Genomic DNA, 11,443 nt, shown 5'->3' with positions numbered 1-11,443 from the left:
TACTCAAAACCCGCACAAAAGCCCTGAAAACTACTACTTTTTTTTCCCAACAGCAAGAGATGAGTTGACACATTTATAGAAGAAACTGTTTTTCCATAATATTATCGAGCCAATTAACACGGAATATCGACATAACTTGTAACGCTAAATTCGGTTTTCATCAAAATAATAATAATTGCAAACCATGACATGTAATAAACTAATTTGAATATGTTGCAAGATAACATATATATAATTTGCACTTATTAAACTTGCCAGATAATTTTCCATAAATGGATGTCGATTTAACTCGTTTGACTGCTATGATTAAGCAATAACGCATGAGGGGGTATGGTATATGGCAAATATACCACATCTAAGGGCTGTTCTTAAGCATGACCAACATGGAGTGCCTGGATATAGCTGTGGTATATTGGCCATATACCACAAAACCCAGGGTGCCATATTGCTATTATAAACTGATTACCAACATAAAAGTACTTTTTTGTCATACCCATGGTATGTGGTGTGATATACCATGTCTGTCAGCCAATCAGCATTCATGGCTGGAACCTGTTTATAATTGTATATAAATCCCTTTTGCCCATGTACATAACTATAGATAAATTAAACAGGAGAGTGTGAGTGATGAAAGTTGGACAGAGGATCTCGAAATCTTTGAGCAAGAAACACTTGGATGAACTTTAAAAAACGAATGTTAGGCTATTTTCTGGCAATTGTGCCTTTATTATTTATTAACACTACAAAAAGTTATAAATGGCTACAGACTAAAATCCGGGTTAATGGTTATAATTCAACTTTGCCATGGTTTGCTTAGATAGATGCAGGTAGCCTATAGCCCCTGATAGGCCTACATCTTATTTCAGATAGTCTACAGTAGTCTAGGCAAAAGGTAGGCTAGATCTAAACTGAACGATTTAGCAGCTTGCTTAATTCAAATTAACAGACTAATCTGTTCAACATGAATAGTTTGGCCATTTCGAGGTAAGACGTGCGTGTGTTTCCCTATAGGCTGCTGGAATAGGCTACTGATGATTGGGTCATCATTTCAATCACTGAATTAAATACTAATCATATTTATATGAACTTAATATGCTTGTCAACAACAGCCACTGTTTATTTTTTATTTATTTTTAACCTGTAGCCTAATCTGACTGACTGATTTACCATCAATCAAATGCGTTCTAACAACTGATCGGCAATTGCGATAGCTTTGATAACTTCCAATTTAATTAACTAAACAGGCCCATTTAATAATTGCATAATAAAACAAGGCTACAACAACAATACACTGAAGTTATAGGCTATTTATTAAATCCGTTTGCCAGTTCCTAGTAGGCTACACAAGTGGCACAAATTGATTTGCAATGACTCCAGTGATAGTCATTTCAACATATTTATTGTATCAAATGGTAGCCTACAATGACATTTAAATCAATAGGCTACTTGATGGCCAACAGATGCAAATGTATCATTCTCCACATTTAATGTCAGTTTCATTGAAGACTTTTCCCAATAACAGAAGCACGCGAGGGAGTTCCATAACATCTATTTAAAAGTTCCACTCCCGCATAATGACAAGTTAAATAGCCTACCTACAACTGGTATAAAGTTGTCAAGGCGTGCGCGTTTGCTGCTCTGTCTCCAGCCAATAGTGGACTATCGCATGCAGCGGTCTCTCTCAACACACACACACACGCCACCGGCCCTCTCCACCACTCACTCAGCAACAGCCTGCCTCACTGCCTGATAGTCAGCAGCAACAGGTCACAATGGGAAGAAAAAAAATATATATATTTATATTTTATATACATTTTCACCCGCAACATCGTTTTAAATGTAGTCTAAATTCAGGATAAAACGAACATGGCAACCTTGCTCGTGAGCGGCCCACATCAGTGACGACATAAGTTCCCGTATGTACACGAAGAGCTTTTCATCGGTTTCTGTGTTTGATATTGTTTATGACTTTGTGGCTATTGGTGCGTTGAAGACAACTGGGAGCTCGGAAAAATACGAGGTCAAATCATGACGTCAGTGATCTTCAGGTCTAGAAAGAGGTCCGAGTTCCCGAGTTGGAATTCCGAGTTGGATGATCGTTCAAAACTGTTTTTTCCAAGTTCCCAGTTGTCTTGGACAAACTGAAGTCGGATATTTCCGATTTCCCAGTTGTTTTGAACGCGGCATATAGACGCTAAGGACAACCGTTTCACTAAGGTCACGTGGGTCGTCCTTGGGTACCGATGAAAAAATCAGCGCCAATAAGCGTCATTAACGGGTCCAAATCGCGCAAAAACCTTCAAAATAAAAGTCCTTAGTTTACTTGAACACTCACAAATGGTAGTATATGTAGGCTGTATCAAGATGCCTTATTCTGTTTCATTGTTCCTACCCACCTCTTTTCATGCTATTTTAGGAGGTATTAAGGCTTATTGTTGAGTGCTAGTGGTTATTTGTAAATCAAATCAAATCACATTTTATTTGCCACATGCGCCGAATACAACAGGTGTAGACATTACAGTGAAATGCTTACTTACAAGCCCTTAACCAACAATGCATTAAAACAATTAAAAACAATTAAAATAGAAAAAGTGTTAAGTAAAAAAATAAAAGCAAATAACTAAACGGCAGCAGTAAAATAACAGTAGGGAGGCTATATACAGGGGGGTACCGGTGCAGAGTCAATGTGCGGGAGCACCGGCTAGTCGAGGTAATTGAGGTAATATGTACATGTGGGTAGAGTTAAAGTGACTATGCATAAATAATAAACAGAGTAGCAGCAGCATAAAAGAGGGGGATGGGGTGGGGGTGGGGGGGGCAGTGCAAATAGTCCGGGTAGCCATGATTAGATGTTCAGAAGTCTTATGGCTTGGGGGTAGAAGCTGTTGAGAAGCCTTTTGGACCTAGACTTGGCGGCCCGTCAGGAAGTCCAGGATCCAGTTGCAGAGGGAGGTGTTTAGTCCCAGGATCCTTAGCTTAGTGATGAGCTTTGAGGGCACTATGGTGTTGAACACTGAGCTGTAGTCAATGAATAGCATTCTCACGTAGGTGTTCCTCTTGTCCAGGTGGGAAAGGGCAGTGTGGAGTGCAATAGAGATTGCATCATCTGTGGATCTGTTGGGGCGGTATGCAAATTGGAGTGGGTCTAGGGTTTCTGGGATAAAAGTGTTGATGTGAGCCATGACCAGCCTTTCAAAGCACTTCATGGCTACAAACGTGAGTGCTACGGGTCGGTAGTAATTTAGGCAGGTTATCTTAGTGTCCTTGGGCACAGAGACTATGGTGGTCTGCTTGAAACATGTTGGTATTACAGACTCAGTCAGGGACATGTTGAAAATGTCAGTGGAAGACACTTGCCAGTTGGTCAGCACATGCTCGGAGTACACGTCCTGGGAATCCGTCTGGCCCTGCGGCCTTGTGAATGTTGCCAAGGTGGGTAAATTACATTTAAATAAAACATGCTATCAGTACATGTAATTATTTGAATAAGGGGACATCGAAATGTGTATTAAACACAATGCTTTTACAATGTTAAATATACATGAGTTGAAAACGAATGAATGATTGAAAGTTCAATATTGTTCATTTAAATTATATCTGTAATAATAGTTAAATTTTCATTCCACTCGATGGCACTGTCCTCCATCCTGCTCCTATCCAGGAAGGTCCTGCATCTTTGTCATTGCAGGTTTCCAGATGTGTCCTAAAGGGGAAATAACAATAGCTCAAGTGAGTTAGATTTTCATTTTACTCACATTTTAGTTTTTGTTAAATAAAATAAATAAATCCTAGGCCAAAAATAACATGAAACACTGAATCGATGAAGCATTTGTTCATAAGGCACAATCATGAAATAAACAGTGGGGATTAAGTCATTTGGTAAGGTTCAGTGCTATCCAGCATTCTTGGGACATCCCTAACCTAACCCCTACCCTAACCCTTATGTTAACCAACTTCAATGGGGGGGTAGGGACGTCCCAAGGATCCCAGATAGCATGGACCATTTGGTAAGCATGGGCTCACCTTGGAAGTAGGTGACACTTTTAACCCTCAGTTCCAGGGTCGCGTCCTCCTCACATAAAAACACAGTCTGGGGTCTCTGCTGGAAGGCAGACACTGTCATGTGGTTCACCGCTTCCTCTATGGCCTTGTACAGGGCAAACACTGTGGCCCGTCCAAAGTTATCCCTGGACCGGGCCAATGTGAAAATGCTATCTTCAAAACATGTTTAAATCCTGTTCTGTTACGTGTTGACAGTAGTTAAAAACCACTAATACTTCCAGCAACAGTGTTGGTATTGTGTTTTTTTTTTTTTACAGGGGACTATAATGGAAAGCATCATCATTAGGCTATAGTTAAAAATAATAATAATAATACAGTAAATCGATCTTTGTTAATTTATCTTAATAATATATTGTTTGTATTTTCAAATGTTTAGTAACTTTAAACTATACGTTTTGTGATTTTAAAATCAGTAAAACGTCCTGTAACAGTTTTTCATGGGACTTTTATTTTGAATATTTGCCGTATGATCACATGACCTTAATGGCGCTAGGTTCACAATGCTTGTGTGTTTTGAAAGCATCAATGTTAGCTAATCATTTATACATTTTATAGATTCGCTAAATCCAGACGATAATAATCGCAGATCTGGGCCAGACACACGGTAACTGTACTTTCATCAAGTTAGCGTGTCCTATACTGTAGCTAGCTAGTTGCCTAAGACTAACATTATCAGCAAACTGTGCATGACTTCTCAAATCAAATGTTATCAGTAGAACTACTTGTAGCTAATCATTCATTGTGGCTAATTTGTTGATATCGGTATAACCGCTAACTTGCTAGAGTTAATGAACATGTTTTATCATAGCTTTTGCTCATCTTTCTTGCTCCTCCCATCTCCAAACAGTCAGGAACAGCTAGCTGTTCATGAGTCCCTAATTGTCAACTCCCGACAGTACGACAGAATTGTGATGGGATATGGCGGCACCAGAAACTCAGCTCATGTTAAGCGTTGGATTAATCGGTAAGAAAATAAATACCGTTCCCTTTTTCTAATTATTTTTACCCTGCTTTTTTGGTTGAGCATGCCAAGTTTGCTCCTGTTTGGCTTTAACCGGCATCACATGATATCAACAAAGATTTTTTATAACTAACCCAAGATAGTCCACAGCCTGTTTTTTCCAATGGGAGCAAATTAATCATAGAGGGCAAAACAAGGTGGGCAGAGCCAAGCCCGAGCTAGCGAGATTCTATTGGCGCGTTCTAGCATGTATTTGCATATTTCCGTTAGGGAACGCAATAACTAAATTCGCCCTTGCATTCCTTCTAAAGAACTACATTTTTAGAAACTTTGGCAAAGGGTAAAGTCTACAAAACGTAGTCCACCCTGTTCGTAACAGATTCTAATTTAGGAAACAGAAAGCTGTATTAAGATCAAATGTTTCACCGATGGAAAAATTTGCTAAATGTTAGCCAAAATCCATCTCACTCCATCTTCTCCCAATGCCGGCCACTGGGCTTCCTCTCATCACCATATTTGGTAGTGATAGGAAACGCCAACCAGATGCTTCACATTTATACAGTTGAAGTCGGAAGTTTACATACACTTAGGTTGGAGTCATTTAAAACTCGTTTTTCAACCACTCCACACATTTCTTGTTAACAAACTATAGTTTTGGCAAGTCGGTTAGGACATCTACTTTGTGCATGACAGCTACTTTGTGCATAACATAAGCAATTTTTCCAACAATTGTTTACGGACAGATTATTTCACTTATAATTCACGGTATCCCAATTCCAGTGGGTCAGAAGTTTACATACACTAAGTTGACTGTGCTTTTAAACAGCTTGGAAAATTCCAGAAAATGATGTCATGGCTTTAGAAGCTTCTGATAGGTTAATTTACATCATTTGAGTCAATTGGAGGTGTACCTGTGGATATATTTCAAGGCCTACCTTCAAACTCTGTGCCTCTTTGCTTGACATCATGGGGAAATCAAAAGAAATCAGCCAAGACCTCAGAAAACTAATTGTAGACCTCCACAAGTCTGGTTCATCCTTGGGAGCAATTTCCAAACGCCTGAAGGTACCATGTTCATTTGTACAAACAATAATACGCAAGTATAAACACCATGGGACCACGCAGCTGTCATACCGCTCAGGAAGGAGACGTGTTCTGTCTCCTAGAGATGAACGTACTTTGGTGCGAAAAGTGCAAATCAATCCCAGAGGATGGAGGAAACAATGGAGGAAACAGGTACAAAAGTATCTATATCCACAGTAAAATTAGTCCTATATCGACATAACCTGAAAGGCCACTCAGCAAGGAAGAAGCCACTGCTCCAAAACCGCCATAAAAAAGCCAGACTACGGTTTGCAACTGCACATGGGGACAAAGATCGTACTTTTTGTGAAGCACGGGGGTGGCAGCATCATGCTGTGGGGGTGCTTTGCTGCAGGAGGGACTGGTGCACTTCACAGAATAGATGGCATCATGAGGAATGGACAATGACCCCAAGCATACTTCCAAAGTTGTGGCAAAATGGCTTAAGGACAACAAAGTCAAGCTATTGGAGTGGCCATCACAAAGCCCTCACCTCAATCCTATAGAACATTTGTGGGCAGAACTGAAAAAGCGTGTGTGAGCAAGGAGGCCTACAAACCTGACTCAGTTACACCAGCTCTGTCAGGAGGAATGGGCCAAAATTCACCCAACTTATTATGGGAAGCTTGTGGAAGGCTACCCAAAACGTTTGACCCATGTTAAACAATTTAAAGGCAATGCTACCAAATACTAATTGAGTGTATGTACACTTCTGACCCACTGGGAATGTGATGAAAGAAATACAAGCTGAAATAAATCATTCGCTTTACTATTATTCTGACATTTAACATTCTTAATATAAAGTGGTGATCCTAACTGACCTAAGACAGATAATTTTTACTAGGATTAAATGTCAGGAATTGTGAAAAACTGAGTTAAAATGTATTTGGCTAAGGTGTATGTAAACTTCCGACTTCAACTGTACATCCAGGGAAATATGTCTCATTGTTCTATCTGTGATATCAATGTGATGAAGTATTTGACCATCTTTTGATTTTACTCCCTGTAAGCATGAGAACAGTTCAATTTCGTTAAAGATCTGGTAATATTGATAATAATGAGTTGTGAAAGCAATACGACACAGGATTCTCATGTTCTTCCCCACACAGAGAAAGACATGAATGCGGACACCTTGTGGGTGTGGTGCTATCCCTCAGTCAGTGCTGAGTTTCGGGAGGTCCTGCTCAGTAAGTGCTGTCTCAGACAGGACAGCCAAGGTTTGCACACTTTTGTGTTCGGCCAGTTCTGCCGTACCTGGTACTACATATCCACTGTAGAGGTGCAGGAACCCACCGCCCTAAAGAAGGTACTTTTGAAATTCTCCATTCATTGAAATAATTGTAACTTGTAGGTCTAATGATAAGGTAAATTATATTGCTCGTATTTCTCTCCTTTTAGGTCACACATTTTTCAATAGTTGTCACAGCAAAGGACTTCAACCCTGAGAAGTATGCAGCATTCAGTCGAGTACTATGCAGGTACAGCATACTACACTAATGCATCCCCATGGCTAAATGTCTGCTTATTTAATACTTCCCCAAAATGTATTTCTTCATTCATTTCTTCATGTGTATTTTATCATTCAGGATGTACATTAAACATGGGAGCCCAGTGAAAATGATGGAGGGTTACATTGCAGTCCTCACCAAAGGCATCTGCCAGAGTGATGAGAATGGCTCCTTTCTCATCAAGGACTACGATGTCAGGAAGGCGTATTTAGCAGGCTCAGTGAAAGGTTACACATGTACAAATATACAACACTTATTACAGTATAAGGACATGATTGTTCATACAAGGTGCTTGACACTATCCAGTTTCCTTATTGGCATGCAAAGAAGCATGTCCATGAAGAAGCTGATCCCATTTGATTAACAGGATTAGGTAGACTATCTTGTGATTACGGTTTCAGATGTGGTGTCCCAGTTTGGGATGGAGACCATCATCCTGTACACAGCCCTTATGCTAAAGAAGAGGGTTGTGGTCCATCACCCTCGGGTTGAAGCACTGTTGGAGTTCACAAGGTGACTATGGCAATAGAGAAAATGCACCGAAGAAAATGCGGCTGAAGATGTAACATGCGTTTCCCAAAACACAACCACCGCGCAGAGATAGAGAGTTCGCTAAGTGATGGGATCGAAAGAAACACCGCTGCTCTCGGATCAGCGTTCTCCCTTTCAAATCTTACCTTAACATTAGAATTATTCCACAATACTGATGACAGATCAGCTCCTATGAGATATTATCACCTATCTCTACAAATATTGAGGCGGCTTATTCTAATGCTTATCCTATATGCACTAAATTAAGATTTGACACATCATTGCGCACATGTAGGCAACCTTCATGATGTAGATTGAGGCAAAAATAACAGACAGTAGCGTACAAATAGCTAAATAAAACTCAATTGAATTAACAAGAAATGTATTTCAATATCATTGAAATATATAGTGCCTATACTGAATGTATCTTAGTACAGTCATCTCGGTTTTTATTTGAAGCATCTTATATCCTTCGCTTGTTTGTATCAGTTGCAAAGACATTGGCAACTTTGTATTTGTAGTCACAATCGGTCTGAAGTAATCAGCGGTTACAGAAAGACAGATAAACATCTTGACACGGAAGGGCAAAAAAGCATCAAATGACTCACTTAGCTGTTCTACTAGTGGTCTGATGCAGTCGTTAAATAACAAGCCTTTTCAAGTGCAACTTTAGTAACGGTGGTTTTGGTAAACAGCTCTGAGATTTAACAATGCTCCTACGTAGGTTCTAACGATGAACTTTTCCTTAAGATGCTTTTAGGAAACTGGGCCCAGACCTCTGACTGTTCATGGACTTCATTGTAGAAGTGGATTACAATTTATGTTTTTGAGAGAACATTATAATCATTATATCAAATGTATGATTTGATTGTATTTTTCCTTCCTAGAGCTCTCCCAGCTCTGACATGGCACCGGAAAGACTGGTCCATTCTGTACCCTTATGTCCACCTGACTAACAGTGAGCTAGAGAATCTCAGGACATGCACTGGTGAGGATGTCTGGTTCATTAGATCCACATTAAAGCAAACTGATTCAGACTTGGGTCGTGTTCATTAAACACCAAAGAGAAGAACATGGACTGTAACAGGGAGGGACTTCCTTAACCTGTCCAATAGAATACATTCCTTTTCTGTTGCAACATGTTTTAAATGTTTTCCTTTGCGTGTCCTAATGAACACAACCCAGATATTGAACGGATCCCCATTGTCTCCCAACAGTCAGTTCTACACACACACACACACACACACACACACACAGGAAGACTCATTCAATAATTGACTTGCAGTAAATGTATTTACTTGCCTGTTGTTTTGAAAATATGTTCCTCTAAGATTCTCAACCTAGAGTTCAGTGAGTACCCCCATCTGCACTGTCCCTGAAAAGCCTTATGGTGAAGAAATGAATATTTGATTCACCCATATGCTCACTGTCTCTGCAGGATATGTCGCAGGATTTGTTGATCCAGAAGTGAGCAACAGATCGGACTTGTTTGATGTGTATGTAAACCTCCCAGATAGTGAGATTACCGTATCCCAGAGTGCCAAAGGTGGGTGTCTCAATTCGAATCTCCTTCCTATTACTGTAAAAGACAGTCTGTTCAAAGTGAAGAATGCTCTGTATCTAAAAAATGTAACTGAAGGAAGAGAAACCTTGCTACCTAGTCCTCCCTCATTATCCCAATGCAAGCATCCACAATTTCTTAAACAATATGACATCTATCTATCTATCTACTGTATCTATCTATCTCTATACACCAAAGAGGCCATGGCTATGGGAAAGCTGCACAAAGACATTGGGCTCGTCATTGTCCAGTCTGCAGAGGATCCTGATAGAACAGATGGGCAGGTTATCAAGGTGAGAGTTGAAAGCACACATCCTTACCATTAATTATTCTGTGATCAGAGAAGGTGTGCGGTATGTATTTTCAAAGATTTTCAGTGTAAAAAACAAGATTTACAGTGTAAAAAACAAGATGTACAGTGTTTATACAGTAAAAAATTAAAAGTAATACATTGTGCTAAATACTTGGATACTTATAATAACAATCATTAAAAAAGCTGTCTGTTTGCTATGATGTTTTCAGGACATTTCCATAAAGACGAGGGAGATCCTTGCTAACTTGACGTCATTAGCCGAGGAATGTGAGAACTCTAAAATCACCCTCGAGACCTTAAAGCAGCATCACTTCCCGCCTGCTACGGAGAACTTCCTGTTCCACTTGGCAGCTGCTGAGCAGCTCCTCAAGATATGACCCTTGACCTCCTACATCGTGTAACATGCCATGTGGCGTGAGGACACTGAATATTAGCATGGGCATTCATCTATGTAATTATACATACAGTGGCATGTTAAGGAGAATGGGAAGAACTCGGGTATCACACACTATTGCATTCCTGACTCTTAACAATACTAACAAAGCCTACTTTTTACAATGTAACAGTCAAATGAGATATACAGACATTGTCTTGTTTTGACAATAATACAATAACAGCATTTACATAGCATTCCATAGTTCAGCAATTCAATAGTTTATTTTAAGACCGTTAACAGATTCATTTGAGTTCTCAAGAACCTTGATTTATCCTGTTAGATTTCAGAATTTAAAGAAACAGATCAAAGGCAAATATGAGAAATATGTATACTGAACAGAAATATACAATAAATGCAACAATTTCAAAGATTTTACTGAGTTACAGTTCATGTAAGGAAATCAGTCAATTGAAATAAATTCATTAAGCCTTAATCTATGGATGTCATATGACTGGGAATACAGATATGCATCTGTTGGTCAGAGATACCTTAAAAAAAGGGTAGGGGTGTGGATCAGAAAACCAGTCAGTTTCTGTTGTGACCACCATTTGCAGCGCGACACATCTCCTTCGCATAGAGTTGATCAGGCTATTGATTGTGGCCTGTAGAATGTTGTCCCACTCCTCTTCAATGGCTGTGGAAGTTGTTGGTTAATGGCGGGAACTGGAACACGCTGTCGTACACGTCAATCCAGAGCATCCCATTCATGCTCAATGGGTGACATGTCTGGTGAGTATGGAGGCCATGGAAGAACTGGGCATTTTCAGCCTCCAGGAATTGTGTACAGATTCTTGCGACATGGGGCCGTGCATTATCATGCTGAAACATGAGGCGATGGCGGCGGATGAATGGCACGACAATGGTCCTCAGGATCTCGTCACTGTATCTCTGTGCATTCAAATTGCCATTGATAAAATGCAATTGTGTTCATTGTTCGCAGCTTATGCCTGCCTATACCATAACACCACCAGCACCATGGGGCTGATTG

General features: G+C 39.9%; 1 protein-coding gene across 1 annotated transcript; it reads left to right on the top strand.

Moving 5' to 3' along the window:
* Window positions 1-4,534: 4,534 nt before the first annotated feature.
* Window positions 4,535-10,886, top strand: LOC311110677 (DENN domain-containing protein 10-like). The gene is made up of 10 exons (XM_084153213.1): window positions 4,535-4,666; window positions 4,910-5,026; window positions 7,216-7,412; window positions 7,505-7,584; window positions 7,693-7,841; window positions 8,016-8,127; window positions 9,033-9,133; window positions 9,584-9,691; window positions 9,905-9,999; window positions 10,229-10,886. The coding sequence occupies exons 2-10, from the start codon at window positions 4,981-4,983 to the stop codon at window positions 10,394-10,396; spliced, it is 1,056 nt and encodes a 351-aa protein (XP_084009339.1). The 5' UTR covers window positions 4,535-4,666; window positions 4,910-4,980; the 3' UTR covers window positions 10,397-10,886.
* The last annotated feature ends 557 nt before the right edge of the window (window positions 10,887-11,443 follow it).

The sequence above is a fragment of the Coregonus lavaretus genome (assembly GCF_964263955.1).
Source record: "Coregonus lavaretus genome assembly, chromosome: 36".
NCBI classification, from domain to species: domain Eukaryota; kingdom Metazoa; phylum Chordata; class Actinopteri; order Salmoniformes; family Salmonidae; genus Coregonus; species Coregonus lavaretus.
This window is presented reverse-complemented; position numbering and strand designations above follow the sequence as displayed.

Coding starts and splice junctions, on each gene's coding strand:
- LOC311110677 (XM_084153213.1), top strand. CDS start 4,981: ATGGCGGCACCAGAAACTCAGCTCATGTTAAGCGTTGGATTAATCG. Junction 5,027..7,215: donor GTTAAGCGTTGGATTAATCG/GTAAGAAAATAA, acceptor TTCCCCACACAG/AGAAAGACATGAATGCGGAC. Junction 7,842..8,015: donor TTTAGCAGGCTCAGTGAAAG/GTTACACATGTA, acceptor TTACGGTTTCAG/ATGTGGTGTCCCAGTTTGGG.